The 16,058-nt window shown below is 47.8% G+C and overlaps 2 protein-coding genes and 1 long non-coding RNA gene across 3 annotated transcripts in view; 2 read left to right on the top strand and 1 right to left on the bottom strand.

Annotated features, from left to right (window-relative positions):
• The window catches only part of LOC146357977 (uncharacterized), a 717,854-nt gene that overhangs the window by 29,966 nt on the left and 671,830 nt on the right, over positions 1-16,058 (top strand). The window lies entirely within an intron of this gene.
• The window catches only part of TCN1 (transcobalamin 1), a 48,371-nt gene that overhangs the window by 27,543 nt on the left and 4,770 nt on the right, over positions 1-16,058 (bottom strand). The gene's annotated exons all lie outside the window — the stretch shown is intronic.
• On the top strand, positions 318-15,307 carry LOC146357996 (zona pellucida sperm-binding protein 3-like). Its single transcript, XM_084828808.1, has 9 exons — positions 318-387; positions 2,530-2,708; positions 3,983-4,095; positions 5,491-5,594; positions 6,765-6,936; positions 8,325-8,436; positions 9,318-9,501; positions 12,093-12,302; positions 15,027-15,307. The coding sequence occupies exons 1-9, from the start codon at positions 318-320 to the stop codon at positions 15,305-15,307; spliced, it is 1,425 nt and encodes a 474-aa protein (XP_084684934.1).

The following is a 16,058-nucleotide window of genomic DNA, read 5'->3' as shown; positions in this document are numbered from 1 at the left end:
CTATTTGATCTTTGAGCCTGAGAATGGAGGAATCACAAAGTGTTACATACAAAAACTACTAACTAAAATGCTATGGTCAACTTTCACAAGCGGTTTATATAGTATGTTTAGACCTATTGAGATTAGGAGTATACATCAGAGTAAATAGCTAGAAAATGGCTACCCATTTTAGGAAGGGAATGGAACCATGGATGGTGTGGTTTCATTGGAGGATACAGAAGCACCTGAGTACTCTGTGTGGGCTATAAATGGAGTCAATGAGAGCATAGGGTATTTGGTTCCCACCTGACTGAACCCTTGATTAAGAGCTGTGAATGATGGAGAAGTGCTTAAGGATATGGGCTTTATTCCTTTTAGCCATTGGTGCTTCTGCTCAAAATACTACAGGTAAATATAAATGCTCTAGTATGGAAGAATTAATTGGCAGTTATTTCAACTGTTCTGGCGTGTGTGTGTGTGTGTTTCAGGGGTGGGTTTATGTTAGCACTATAGAGAGGTTGTTTTAATATGTGTTGACTCTTAATTTTATTGTTCAGTGCTTCCTGGTCTTGGGAAAAGCCTCTGTGTTAAGAAACCGATCAAGCCACAAGGTTATTGAAAAACTATTTTAGACAATGACTGAATGACAAATTTTAACATGCAACTGATACTGTCTTCCAAGTGAAAAGTTGGGCTCCTTCATTTAACTAACAAAACCTTTAGGGAGCTGTATTCATCCTTCAAGGAGAACATTTCTCTTAAGGCTAACTAAAATGTCAAGGCAGTGAGCAAACTTTTGTGTTTTCTGGAACTCCTTTTCTGACTGGCTGTTAAGCAAAATGGGGGAAAGTGGGGAGACCTGGCCATGGCAGAAAAGCCCAAAGATCTTAGAACAGAGTGCCAGATGTATTCTATACAGTTAATTAAATTAGTCCAGCCTTCCCCAAACCGGTGCCCTCCAAATGCATTGGACTACAACTCCCATCTTAGCCAGCACGGGCAACCCTCCAGATGCATTGGACTGTAACTTCCATCATGGCCATAGGCCATCATGGCTGGGGATAATGGGACTTGTAATCTAACACACCTGGATGGTACCAGCTTAGGGAAAACTGGATTCAACTGTGCTAAGTGCCAAACAGATTTCTACTTGCACCAAGAGTGACCGGGACAAAGAAGTAATAATGGTGGTTCTCTTCCTCACCTATGCTTTCAGAAATATGTATATGCCAGCAGTTATTTGTCCTTGACTCTGGTATGATGCAGAATACATGGATCCCTTGTGAAGTGGAAGTAAACATATACTTCATATTGAAAAAGCTGGAGGTTAATTTTAGGTACACTAGGCAAATAGAAGCTAATGCAAATTGTAGAGGGCTGCATTGGTCAATCAGAAAAAAAAATTCAAAAGCCACTATAGGGCAATGCCATTTTTTTAACATTAGTTAAAATGTCAAGTACTGAGCAGGCTTCCGAGTTCTCAAGAACGACTTTGTAACCCCCTAGAGCAAAGGTGGGCAACTTGTGGCCCTCTAGATAATTTGGCCTACAACTCCCATCAGCCCTAGCCAGCGTAACCCACAGGTGAGAATGATGGGAGTTGTAGTTTTATTGCATTTTTATCCCACCTTGAGCCAAAAAAGGCTCCCAGTGTAGCCTTTTGAAAAGTAACAAGACAGTCCCTGCCTGAAAGCTTACAATCTGAAAGACATGACACAAAATAAAAGGGAAATGGGAGGAAGGAGGAAAAACAAATCCAGCTACTAGATTCTTAGTTGCAAAATTCAGCAGGTCATCGAGTTAGATCTAAACAGGATGGAAGGGCTGCTGCTTCCTCTGAAGTCTTCAGTGGTGGCAGTTGGCAGCTGGGGGCAGGAAGGCTCTCAGCTGGAGCTGTATCCAGGCATGATAGAAGGCCAAAACATCTGGAGAGCCCCAAGTTGTTCATCCCAGGGGCTTCTGCCAAACTCATGAACTGAAACTTCTTTCAGAGCAGCACAGCAGGACCAGAGGCGATGGAGAGGAGGGTTCTTGGACCTTAGTGGTGAACAGGGAAAAATGATGCACCTGCCGAAATGCCCCCTTCGGCACCATGCCAATAATTAACAGGAGTCCTAGGGCAGAACTCCCCCTCCTCTCAGAAAACAGAAGTATTAACATGACTGTTGCTGTTATTCCCTGTCTGCTGGTGGAATGTGTGCCTGAATGCCTCTCCCACTTAGTTATTGCTGCAAATTAAAGCAAGGCATTAGAGGAATGCCTCTGGATGATTGATAGCCCTTTCCCGCTGCTCTCCCCCAGCTATTGCCACCATGTGCTACTGGTGGGCTCCCCTTAGGCATCTGGTTGCCCAATGTGTGGAATGGGATCCCAAACTAGCTGGACCATCATCCTGATCCAGTAGGGCTGCTCCTCATTGCCATGTCTTCACAATAGCCTCTTGGTTCTGCCCATGAAATGTCTCTGCACACCCTTGAATGGAGAGATGTAGGGAGGTGTTAACTAATTCACACAGTGGTCCTTGCTGACCCATTCTTGTGTCCTCTGCAGTGACTGTGTTGTGTGGCAGCTCGCACCTAGTGATCTCCGTGCCGGTGGATCTCTTTGGGTCCGGCGTGGTGATTGGTGCCGATGAACTGACTCTGGGATCTGGCTGTGCTGTGACGGCTGAACGCTCGAAACTCCTCCTGCTGGAACACCCTCTCTTTGCATGTGGGGCCACCAGAAAAGTAAGGAAATGGCACTTCTGGGGTCCTTTGTGAACTGTTTGAGTAATCGAGGACTTTCCACATGAAAAGCTAATTGGAGAAGCAAGTGCCCCTTTCTGGATGATGCTAGTAGACCGCAGGATCTCCCTGCTCGTGCATTGTAGTTAATGGGCTAGGATGAATCCAGTGCAATCAACAACCCAAAACTCAGATCTTCATATTTGTTCATCTAGGAAATTAATCGGGGAGCCACCAAGCATCCTATCCAAAGAACCTGCCTGTTGTTTTGTGTGCCTTAGTTCAAGAGTGTTGAAGCCTTAGGGCCAAACTACATTTTGGAGAAGCTCTTGGGGGCTGCATTCCAGTGGTGGGCAGGGTTGAAGGCAATGGGGGAGGGGCTAGCCTAGATTGGAGGCCTGTGTTGATCACTGCTGCTGAACACTGTGCCCTGATCACTGTCTTTCAGTCTGTGAACCTGGTGAAGAAGCTCTTTTTACAAAGGCATAATAAGCCTCCAAGGCTTTCCTCTAAAAGCAAGTGACCTTGCAAATATCACCTCATATTCTGTTTGGGGAACTGGGCGCAAAATGCAAAAATTGATCTCCTAAACCTAAAGAGTGGGTATAGGAGTATAGAACTAAATTGGCACCCTCCTGAATCCTGATTATTTTCCCACCTGATTGCATTTCAGCAGAACCATCTCAAGTACGCTTCTAGTCATATAAAACTTGGGGATTTAGAAAGGATTCCCGCTGGAGGAAATAGGGTGGCCACTTATGCATTGCCAAAAAAAAGGCACTGCATGACCAAGAAAGAGGGCACAAATTTGCATAATATTTGCACATGCAGATTTATGTATAGATGCAAATTTAGGAATAATAACTATAATTTAAATACTAATGTAATACATTTTACCATAGTGGGGAAGACTGCCCAGGTGACCTGGGTGCCTGCTCAATCTCCTGCCCAGGTGCTCGCTGTTGATGGGCAAGTTCAAGGCCCCTGTTCTCCTTCCTGACAGTTCTTTGGCTTCAAACCTGACTTGGACTGAACAGCCCATCAAATAGAGGCCGCTTTCTAATAGAGGACTGTGAAGTAGGACCCCTGCCCACCCTACAACGAAACCACAACTGAGTGGCCTCTGGGGAGTTTTTACTTGTATCTACTCTGTACAGCTTGCTTAGAGCAACCAGTTGATGAGAAGGCTGGAAGCTCTTATATGTAAATCACAGAATGTGACTTTAAAAAAAAAATCCTCAAAACTAGCTTCAACTAAACGTTTATCTTACTCTTAGCTTCTTCCAAGCAGCATCCATTATAGAAACATTCTCCACTACATACCTTCAGCTGCAAATGGGGTGATCCGGGCCAATCGCTTCTCCCATCCCATAGACTGTTTCTACCCTAGGTAAGTCCTGGTTCTCTAAGGAGTGTCATGCTAGTGAGAGATGCTGAATTATCTCAGTAGTCATAAGAAAAGAAGCTGCTGCTTGTGACCACAGATCTAGGCTTGGATACTGGAATGGCTTCTCCCATTAGTTATCTATCCAAGGCAGACCAAGAGGCTGAAGATGTAGATGTGTTTTCATATATCTGGGTCTGGGATCACCTGCCACAAATGCCCAGAGGCCTAACTCAAAACAACTGTGCTCACAGTAGTGTGCATCTTCCAGCTCAGGGTTATACCTTGTTATGGATAAATGATGGCAAGCAACTGATAAGGAATCCTTGGTGGCCCTGGACCCAGAGGCCTGAGTTCTGGCTAGGGACTTCAGAGAATCAAATAAGTTCAGATTTTCATGAATCCAACCTGCAGATTCCACAGCGGACCGGCTTCCCCCTGTCCAGCAGATTCTGCAGACTTGTGGACCGCCCTTCTAACTTATCTGAATTTTGCGCAAATTTCATCAGAGAAAAATATGCAAAATTCTAAAAGCCTGGCCAAAAATGTGCATTTTCCCCATAGGCTAAAGCGTGAAAATGCGCATTTGGGGGGATTTGCACACTTTTGCATGTATGGATTTGCACAATTGCGAATTCGCACAAATTTAGGAACAGAAATAATCTGATTCCGGTGATGGGCAGATGATGGAACAAAAGGCACCTGACAATCTGCAAAACACAGATGGAACCAATATTACACCCCATTCATCCCTAGTTCTGGCAAAGGTTGCAGTTGGGTAGTTGCACAGTCTTGTAAATGAAAGTCAGTGAAGTCAGTCTAATTTGGCTAGTTACATTTTACCTGCTTGAGTAGAATCTTGGGTTTCAGAGCATATACTGAGTTCATTGCAGGACAAATGTTCTGAGAGTGCATAAGAGTATTCTTTGACTCCTGATTTGCATAGTTCCAGGAAGATAAAACACCGAGCTGGTGATTTGCCTGTTCATAGCCAGTAAAAGCTGTTCTCTTCACATATGCAGATAAGTTGGTCCAATAGTGAGAGAAGCTACATTTGTCAGTAGGCCAGCTAGCCAATCAGAAATGTATATAGAAGTTGGTTCCACCCCTCCAATGATACTCATCATGCATTACTTTTTTAAAAAAGTAGCCAGATCTGACCAGATGAGTAACCGTGGAAAGGGGGTGAAGGGATTATTCTAAGAATATGCATTTCAGAATAAAATATAGGATATGGCTATTGAGGACTTCACCAAAGGAGTGTCGAATTGCAGATGCTCCAGGTGTGCTGTTAGTCTTCATCAGAGTTCATCACTGGCATAAAATGTCTGTTGTACTTGAGGGCACTGTCTTGTGGGAGAAATAGAGATATGAGGAGATGAAGCTTGGTGTTTGTTCTAGATCCTGGAACATCTCTTCACTTGCACTCCAACCCATGTGGGTCCCTTTCAGTACCACTGTGATGGACAGACAGCGCCTGCACTTTGCCCTTGAAGTCTATGACAGTGAGTGATCAGCCGAAACTTGCAGTCTCTATCCATCTACAGAAAGCTGTACTATGAAGTGAACCTGGGAGTTGCCCAATTGGATTGGCTTGGCTGGACACGGTGGACCATAGTAGTTCAGTTGGAGAATGGAAGGTGTTTTGAAAGTGTTTGCTTGTGGTGTGTACTTGTTCCACTTGCCCCTCTAGCAAATTAGTTTTGCCAGCTTTTAAAAGCCTGATTGACCAAAGGTGACTGGGGCAAAAGAAACAGAAACATAGGAAGCTGCAATATACTGGGTCAGACTATGGATCCATCTAGCCTAGTATTCTCAACGCCAACTGGCAGCGGCTCTCCAGGGTTTCAGGCAGGATTCTTTCCTAGCCCTACCTGGACATGCCAGGGATTGAAGATGAGACCTTCTGCCTGCAAAGCGGGGGCTCAACCACTGAGCTACAGCCCCCCCACCATGTATGCCATGAGAAGTAATACCACCCTCCAACCATTTTCACCTCTCAAACGATTGTCCGTTTCCAGACTTTGCTTATAGGGCAAGTAAGCTTTCACAGCTATTTTGAGGATAATAAATAAATATGGCTTGGCTACTGTGTGAAAAATGAGTACATAACATGAATCCCAGTGACATGTAAAACTCCATCAGGAGGTAGAACTTCATCAACACTATGGATGCGATTCAAATCTGGTCTGCCGCCGCTCTGTTGATCTAGTTCTCAAACTCCATTACTTTCATCCTGCCCATGGTAAGAAGCAGGGTCAGAATTGGAGGTTGATATTATAGGGCACCTGACAAGGCCCTCACCACAGCAGGGGAACCCCTGACAATCCCTGAATCACCTTATGCCTCTTGCTGCTCCTTGCTATTGCCGCCTGTTCCCTTCCCCCTGGAAGCAAGCCGTGTCAGGAGCAGCAAAGTCCAGTCATCTGAGCAACTAGGTGGATCAGACCCAAAGGCAGAACCCAAGTGAATGGGTAGCAGTGACATTAGTTAGGAGGAAATTGGCTTGCTCAGTGGAGACCTATCAAGGATATCCTGCCTGAGATTCCCCCAGAACCTGGAGCGGGCACTGCCATGGAGGTGCCTATGCTCTGGAGACACACATACAGCCCCATGAGGGAGCCCCATGAGTGCCACGTGCATAGGTGGTGCTATATTAATGTTCTGTCCCACAGGTACCTGGTCACTTCCGGTGTCTGACCCCACTTACTATCTTGGGGACCTAATCAACATCCAAGCGTCGGTAGGGAAGGGCGACCATGTGCCTCTGAAGATCTACCTGGATGAGTGTGTTGCCCGACCAAGTGCAGAGTCTTCTGTGAAATATGAGGTCATCACAAATCATGGGTGAGGCACTGGGAGTGACAGACGGATGTGGATAAATGGGGGGATGAAAACTGTGGAAATGGGGGCAATCAACGTAGGAACCTGAGAAACTGTTCTCTAGCCCTAATCATGCTTACAAGGATGTAAGCTAATTAAAATTGGGACTTCAATGTGACTTCCACTAAGCCTGTGGTGGCCGACGTCTGGGGGGTTGGGGCGGTATTCCCCCACCAAACCCACTGGGGGACAACCACCACCCTATTGAAATTGCCACCATTGACTTTGCCACTGCAGCAGCAAAAAACAGGCGATTTTTCAGCCAAGCAAGTCGTATGCATCCTGTTTAGAAGCAGAATTATGCTCCTGGAAGGGTTTCTGGGGCACGATTCTGCTTCTAAACAGGGTGCATGCTCCCTGTGCATGTTAGTTTATTTTGAAAAAATCACTGGCTTTTTTTGCCACCACCATGGCAAATTCAATGAGGGCGGGGCCAGGGACCTGCAAAATTGGCCAATCCTGCATTAAGCCCTTTACTTGAAAGGCAATGGTGACTAAGCCATCTAGAAATGTCAGCATGTTTCGTTAAACTGCTGGTGGCGGTCAGTTCTGTGAAAAGATGAGCAAGCAAGGAGGTGGGCCTGGTGATGGTTTGTCTGTGGGGTCTAATTAGAAGTGACTGCAGTGCAGCAGCACACACACTATTTTAGAACATGGGACAACACTTGCATCTCCTGGGTGGGTGAGCAGGAATGAGAGTGGTGGCACAGGTCTGCGCTGAACCCCTATCCCCCCAAGGTGTGTTTGGCCCCCATGGGCCAAACCCTGCAGGGAGAAAAGCAGCAAGGGGGGGGTCAGCATTTTGGAAAGGGAAGTGGGGGGGGAGGTTCCACCCCCACCCCCTGCTTCCCCACAAGAAATGACCCACAACCAACCTACGCCCTCCTTGTTGCCTGTTGAACACGACCTGTGTCCAAATTACGTCACCATCATGTCTAGTTGGGCCCAGAGTTTGGGGTGAGTGAGGAGGGAAACTACTCTTCTGTAAACGCAAAATAAAAATCTGAAGACATGGCAAACACAACCCACACCTCTTCAAAGGGCAGTCCGTAAGCTTTTCCCCCTCTAAAATAATACGTTCTGCTTCAGCAGCAATCAACCGGCTCCATGGCTGTGTGTCCAGGTGAGGGGTGAGCAACTTGTGGCTCTCCAGGTGTTGCTGGATTTTGTTTCCCATCAGCCCTAGACAGCCTAACCCTAGCTGGCATGGTGAGGGGAACTGCAGCCCAACGGCATCGGGCGGGCCACATGTTGCCCAACCCCGGTCTAGGTTCCAGGTGAAGTAGTAGGTGTGCTATTGATGACACAGGGAGGACATGGGCCTTTCCTGTCTGCTTCTGTCCATCCTGCAGGTGCCTCGTGGATGGGCAGCACGGTGGCTCCCGTTTCCTTGCCACACAAGAAGAGGGAATCCTACGCTTCCAGCTGGACACGTTCACTTTCATCGGGGACTCCAACAACCAGGTTGGGAAATGGGAGCTGATCCTCCAAGGGTGGGGCAAAGTCTCCACAAGTTTGATTCACAAATGGCTACTGTTTGGGGGCAAGAAGCATTTGGGAAATCTAATGGCTTCTACCCCAGGGAGTAAGCACACTGGTGCTTTCCAGACGTTTTTGGACTGCAACTTCTATAATTTCTGCCTGTTGGCTGGGTATTATGGGAGTTGCCATCTAAAACATCCGGAGGGCACTGGTTTGGGGTAGGCAGTCTACACAGATGTGATACCTCATGACCTAAATGAGGCTGAGTGAGTGAAAAGAGCCATCCTCGTGTTAGCCATTTTGAGCCCATGTAGATGGATTGTGTCATCTCCCGCATCTGTTTTACCAGGGGCTTGAATGGCAGGCCAGCCATCACAGCTGCCTTGGTGCGGGAGCTTCTGAATTTCATGTCAGTCCTTGTCCTTGACCACTGAGCTGGTGGACCTGCCGCTGTTTGTAGAACTAATATTGCAAGAATCCAATACTGGATTGTGAGCAGCAACCTAATGCAGGGCTAGGCACCCTTTGGGGCCCATGGGCACATCTGGCATTTTGAGAAACTGTCCTGGGCAGCACCACAAAACATCTCCCGTGGGAGATATGGTGAAGAACAAGCAACCTGCTCTAAAAGACTGGGTATAAGGCCAAGGTGGGGTCTGGGCTCCAATACACTAAACAGCTCCTTTGAACCCAGTTTTCAGCACCAGCAAACTTATATCACAGCAAATGTGTTAATTATTTTTAAAGGTGGGAGTGGTAGAGTGCCTTGGTAGACACCAAGAAAGGAGTCTGGGGCCTCATTGGTGCCTGCGGGCACCACATTTCCTATCGCATACCTAATGTGAGGTGTAATTTGGCTCTAGATCTACCTCATCTGTCACTTGAAGGCAGCACCTGTTGGCTCATTGGACCGCCTCAACAAGGCCTGCTCCTACAACCAGGCGACCGCAACCTGGAACTCTCATGAAGGGGCAGATTGCTCCTGTTGTGCATCTCCTAGCGGCTGTGGTAGCAGGAGGAGGAGGCGGCGGCGGCAGCAGCAGAAAGGTGAAGCCATCTCCCTAAAACCTACCTTGCAGAGCAATCCTTGGGCTTAGGGACCTGTTAATCAAAAGATTCAACAGAATTCTACTCAGAGACTCTATTTGGCACCCAAATAGAGGAGGTCACTTAATAATAACTTGTGTGGCTCGCTTCACTGTAATTCTTCGGTTCCAGCTTCTTCCTCCTGATGAAGTGGACAAGGTGCTTCATCGGTACGGCCGACCACCTGCTTACTTGATCCTTGCCCATCTTGGCTCATTATGAGCTGCAGAGAGAGGCTGGGTGAGGGGATCAAGGCGGTGGTGAACGCCTCCCTTGAGGAGGCAGTGATGCCATCAGCCCTCAAGGAGGCAGTGATAAGACCGCTCTTAAAGAAGCCCTCCTTGGATCCTCAAGTTTTGAACAACTTTCGCCCAGTCTCAAATCTGCCATTTTGGGGCAAGGTGATTGAGCGGGTGGTGGCGGTGCAGTTGAAGGCACACTTGGAAGAAACTGATTATCTAGACCCATTTCAGTCGGGCTTCAGGCCTGGGCATGGGACAGAAATGGCCTTGGTCGCCTTGGTCGCCTTGGTAGATGATATGAGGAGGGCTCTGGATAGGGGCGAATGCTCCTTCCTTGTTCTCCTCGACCTCTCAGCGGCTTTCGATACCGTTGACCACGGTATCCTCCTGGACCGCCTGGAGGGGTTGGGCATTGGGGACACCGTATTGCGGTGGTTCCGGTCCTTCCTCTCCGGCAGGTACCAGAGGGTAGCACTGGGAGAGGAGGTTTCGGACCCGTGGCCACTTACTTGTGGGGTGCCACAGGGTTCCATCCTCTCCCCGATGCTATTTAACATCTATGTGAAGCTGCTGGGGGCTATCATCAGGAGGTTTGGGGTGCAGTGTCATCAATATGCGGATGACACGCAGCTCTACCTCTCATTTAAATCTTCACCAAGGTTGGCTGTAGAATCCCTGTTCAAATGTCTGGAGACAGTGAGTGGCTGGATGGGGAGGAATAGGCTGAAGCTGAACCCTGACAAGACCGAGGTACTTTTGGTGGGAGCCAAGAGGAGGCTGGGGGATGATGACCTGGTGTTGAATGGGGTACGGCTACCCTTGAAAGACCAGGTCCGCAGCCTGGGGGTCATTTTGGACTCCCAGCTGTCCATGGAGGCTCAGGTGTCAGCTGTGAGCCGGACAGTGCTGTATCAACTCCATCTGATATGGCGGCTGCGCCCCTTCCTTCCCAACCATCTGCTCCCATCAGTAGTACATGCCCTGGTCTCCTCTCGTTTAGACTACTGTAATGCGCTCTACGTGGGGTTACCCTTGAAGACGGTTCGGAAACTGCAGCTGGTATAGAACGCAGCGGCTTGCCTGATTAAAGGCAGCCGCCGGCGAGATCACATCACTCCAGTGCTGAAGGAGTTGCACTGGTTACCAGTTGTTTTCCGGGCCAAATTCAAGGTGTTGGTTTTGACCTATAAAACCCTATATGGTTCCGGCCCAGCCTATCTTAAGGAGAGCCTCCAGCAGCACCAGACAGGCCGCTTAACAAGATCAGCCTCGGATGGCCTTCTCTCTATCCCATCAACCAGGACAGCTAGACTGGTGGGGACGAGGGAGAGGGCCTTTTCTGTGGTGGCCCCCACTCTGTGGAACTCCCTCCCTAGGGAACTCCGTCAAGCCCCCTCTTTAATGAGCTTCCGTCATGCATTAAAAACGTGGCTGTTCAGGCAGGCATTTGGGGTGGGTTAGGGTATTTTAGAAAATGTTTTTATTGTAGAATTTTATTGTTTTAAACTGTTTTTATTGTATGTTGTACATCGCCCAGAGTGGCTGGGTGACCAGCCAGATGGGCGATTAATAAATTTAATAAGAAATAAATAAATAAATAAATATTCTGGGTCCATATTTTCAAACCGTGTCATGCATTTGGAGGAGAGTTGAAATAGCTAATCTTGCCTTATCATACTTGGGAGCTATATCAGGGGTGGGAGACATGTGGCCCTCCAGATGTTATTGGACTGCAACTCCCATCAGCCCTAGCCAGCAGTGGCAATGGTAAGGGATGACTGGAATTGTGGCCCTCCAGATGTTGCTGGGCTGCATTTTCCCCATCCCTGGAGAAGAGTGAACTGTATTGTGTAAAATGGTGGGATAATATATGGGAGCACAGGGCAAGCAGGTAGGAATTCATGAGTGTCTACTTGGGTCCGGCCCTACCATTAGGCAGAGAGACAGATCGTGGGGGCAGTAGGCAACAGTATGGACATAGCTCTGTGTGCCATGTGGTGTGCCCTGCACCCCTTAAGCTAGCCTGCTGCCCTCTGGTGCGGTGGAGGACACTGCCCAATTGCCAGTGTTTTATGACTCCAGTCTGGTCAGCTTCTGTCAGTGGAAAGGGATCTTGGAAGCTAAGCAGGGTCAGCCCTGATTAGTACTTAAATGGGAGACTGCCTGAGAATCAGGCCTCCTACAATGAGCAGGGGGTTGGACTCGATGGTCTTGTAGGCCCCTTCCAACCCTACGATTCTATGATTCTCCACCCTGGGCAGTGAAATGTCTTCGATCAGCCCTGCTCTAACTTGTGCTGCTTCCTTACAGGGCTGTTTGGAGAGGCAGACCTGAAATTTGGTCCCATTGAACTGAACGCAGAGCAGCTGAACTCCTCCATCCTGAATGCCTCCAGCACCTTTGAGCTGTTGTCTGTCGTGACCAGTTCTGCCACATCCAAGACACCCCTTGCTGCCGGGTTGCCTCCTAACCAGGTGGTGAATATTATCATGAGGGGGGGAGTGAAGGAAGATTCCTCTGGTGAGAGCTCCAAATTGTCCTGTGTTCAGGAATAAACAATTGTAATGGGTTTTGTGGCCAGGACTGAGACTATAAACAACCCACTCCCTTCCTCACTCAGTGGAGGGCTGCACGATGAGTCCTTGGTTTGGCTTCATGGCTGTGCCCTCCGTGGGAAAATGGTACACGTGTGCCCCACACGCACACAACTACATGTTTATAAATAGCTGCATGCTAAAAATAGGGCTGCAAGCTTTTTATCAGTGTGAGGAATCCACCTTTAAGCCTTCCCCAACCTGGTGCCCTCCAGATTTGTTGGACTAAAACTCCCATCATCCTCAGTCAGCCATGCTCGGAGCTTTGCTACCGTTATCTAGCATTAAACCTGAGCCTTGGTGTTAAGACCTGGTTCTGGGCAGGATCCCTGGTTCATGTTAAGACCTGGCTTTTAACATGCCCTTTCCATGATTGCTGGCATCCCTTCCATGCCACCAGCAGGCCATAGTCAATGTCCAGTGCTGAACACCAAAGCCTTGCCAGTTTTCTCTCTGCAAGGCTGGGGCTCCATAAGCTTCAGCTGCTGCCCATGGCTTGTGTCATCTGTATGGCACAGTGCTTGCCCCTTGATTGCCCCAGACAAATGCCTTCTTGCAGTCTGTGGGTTTCACTTCCTTTGCCACACAATGGAAAAGATCAGAGACAAAAAAAAAAAGTGTTTCCCTGGAATTAACAGAAGGGTGAATAATCACAGTGTGACAAGTTTTAGTTTTCACTAGGAAGATTAGGAAGTCATCAGTGGTGTTGCCTGTCCTTTCCCAAACCTTTTTGGCTCCTTGGTGCTGAGACACGGTGAACCAAACATCTGATGGACCCAATCTGTGTGCTCTGCACCAGAAAGATCAGTAGAGAAGGTTAGTTTAGATGGGCACATCCTGCACCAAGGAAATCCAGATTCTGTAGGGAGAATAAACTACGCAGATTAAGTGCATAGGCCTATGTCCACTTCCTCACCACCACCAGCAGTGACTTGAGAATGGAAGGGCAGGGGGACTAAGAACAAGTGGTCTGCACAAGCATAAGCGATGGAATCACAGTTCCTGGGAGTTGTATGCAAGAAGCTGCACAGGTTGGGTGATCTGTCCTTTTGAGGTGACCTGTTTTCGAAGGAAGACGGTCTCCCATACCTTTGAATAGCTCTGCAAAAGATGGTAGGTGCAGCTTTTCTTGCCACTCTATGATGACTTGCACCTGCCAGAATTCCTTCTTGCTGACTGGGATTCAAGAGAGTTGAAGTCCCACACACTTGGAGGGCCCCAGTCTGGGGAAGGCTGGTTTAGGCTCACTTATCTCTTGTAAGGCTTCCAACAAACCAAAATTCCAAGACTTGGGATTCTTGAGAGGCAATGTAGATGCATCCGCTTCTTTTTAAAGATGGCATGTCCTTATCATCTGCAGCCACTAATAGGAAACCAACTTCCATATTTTCCAGAGGTGTAGTGGTGTTGGTCTGTTGCAACAGAAACAACAGACCAACATGGCCCCCTTAAAGACTGACAGATGTATTATGGCATGAGCTTTCATGGATTCATCAGATGCATGAAGTGTCAACCTGAGCACAGTCATTAGGGCTAAATTTAAAGTGGTCTAACTGATTGCAAAACCTCAATTTAACCAGCTGGTGGTTCAATTGCAAAGGAGCAGTGGGTTAGAACCCTTAATATAGAGTCTGGCACCTTAGACTGACTTACACCAGCGCAATGCAGTTGTCTGATCAAAAAATTAGGGAACCTTGTGTACATTAGGGGGAATTGCTTACCAAAAGGCATATTAAGGGGAAACGCTTGCCTATATAAGGGGAAATTGCATAAGAAAATGCCTCCAAATTCTCATGTGCACGAAAACATGCAAATGTTTGTGCTGACGTTTTTTCTTAAATCACAGATTGATGCAGAAACAGGACAGAATGAACGTGTGCTTGAAAAGATATAAACACTACAGAAAGTGAAACAGGCTTGTCCATCCCTAAGCGAAAGGCTACTTCATCAGATGCATGAAATAACGAAACTGAACTAGATAAACCCTAGAGGGATGTTCCTTGGCAACTCAGGGTTGTCAATAACATTTAGGATTGAAATAAGATGTAATATACAATGCAAATGGGAAGCAGAAACTGAGTTTATTGCACACAACTAGAAGGGCGTCCATGAGATTTGCACTAGGTTTTGTCACTCGGCTCAAAAGTTACCTATGCAGTAGTGAGAACACAAGGCTTTCTTTTAATCCTGGGCTCAGTCTTGGAACCAGTATTCAGTCCCAGGAGTCAACTGTGATACTTGAAGTAGGAGTGCCTCTGGGCATCTGCAGAGTACACTTTCCTTACCACTGAGCAGAAACAACCAGTTTTATGTGGGATTGAAGTACAGGGCTTCTAAGAGTTTGACATCCACTAAGCTAGCTTTCTAGATTTTTTTTTAAGTACAAGACCAGCATCCCAGACCATTAGCCATGCTGGCTGAGGCTGATGGGAATTGTAGTCCAAAACATCTGGAGGGCACCAAGCTGGGCCAGACTACACTAGGCTATGCATTTTCATCCATTTTGCTTCCACAGATCTTGGAAGTATAAACTGTTCTATGATGCCCTGAGTTTTCCAGTAGAAGCAGGAATCACCTGTCCAGTTCAGTACCTTCTCTACGTAGTGCCGCTCTGACGATGACTCCATTCCTCTTTTTCTTCCTCTAACAGGGCTACATCTCCCCTTCTCCACAGCCACCCTGGTCATAATAGTGGCCTGCTCCTTCATCGTCTTTGTGTCAGTCCTGGGCTGTTACTGCTCCACCAGGCGTGCCCACAGAGGATACCGCATGGAGACTGTCCATGCAGCTTTGGGGGAGGCCAGTGCTGTCGCCATGGCGCCCGCCGCAGTTGGCTCATCTGGGCCTGGAGCCCCTGGGGAAACCAGTGCTGCCTCCAAGAAGCCTGATGGGGTTGTGGCTGCAGCTTGTGGGCAACCTACTTCTGTCTGAATCGTAACTGTTTGATAAATAAATACTGGCAGCGCAAAATGCAAGGTGTGGCTATGGTATATTGTTATGCCCTCGCACCCAGATTCTCTAAGCCGTGAGGACTCCAGAGGTGCCAGCATCACCCAGGGCTTTATTTCCTTGGCATGTGGTCAGTGGAGGCTTATGGTATTTCTGAAGCATGGTTTATTCACACAGATATGCAGATGGAGCATAACTTGGCCATCTCCAACCAACAGTGAAGGATCATGGGAGTTGTAGGCTGAAACATCAGGAGGGCCACAAATTGCCCACCCCCGGCCCTTCACACAGCACTATAAATCGTATAGAAGGGATTCAGTATCATAGCTGCGAAGATTTGTTTAGTGGAAAAGGAAGGACAAGATAACTGATGTCTTCATCTACCCTCCAAAGCAGGGGTGGAGAACCTGTGGCCTTCCAGATGTTGTTGGACTCCAGCTCCCATCAGCCTCAGTCAGCACAGCCAGTGGTCAGGAATGATGAGAACTACAGTCCAATGGCTGAAGGGCCTGCAGGATCTCCACTCCCTGCTCTGGAGAAGCTTTCCCCAACATGGTGCTACCAGGTGTGACTGGGGATGATGGGGTACAACACACCTGGAAAGGGGCTAGGTTGGAAGAGGCTGAAAGAGCCTGATGCCAACGGAAGACTTCATGATGTGTATCTGTCCCTTAGAGAGCAATCCTATGGTTGCTGGGAGAGTGTCTCTGGGCCGTAGGAATGCTCAGAAGAA

Source organism: Heloderma suspectum, chromosome 1 (genome assembly GCF_057233095.1).
Source record: "Heloderma suspectum isolate Gila_16-S chromosome 1, 16-S_ref, whole genome shotgun sequence".
Classification (NCBI taxonomy): Eukaryota; Metazoa; Chordata; class Lepidosauria; order Squamata; family Helodermatidae; genus Heloderma; species Heloderma suspectum.
Note: the sequence above shows the minus strand (reverse complement) of the source record. Positions and strands in the feature narration are given on the sequence as shown.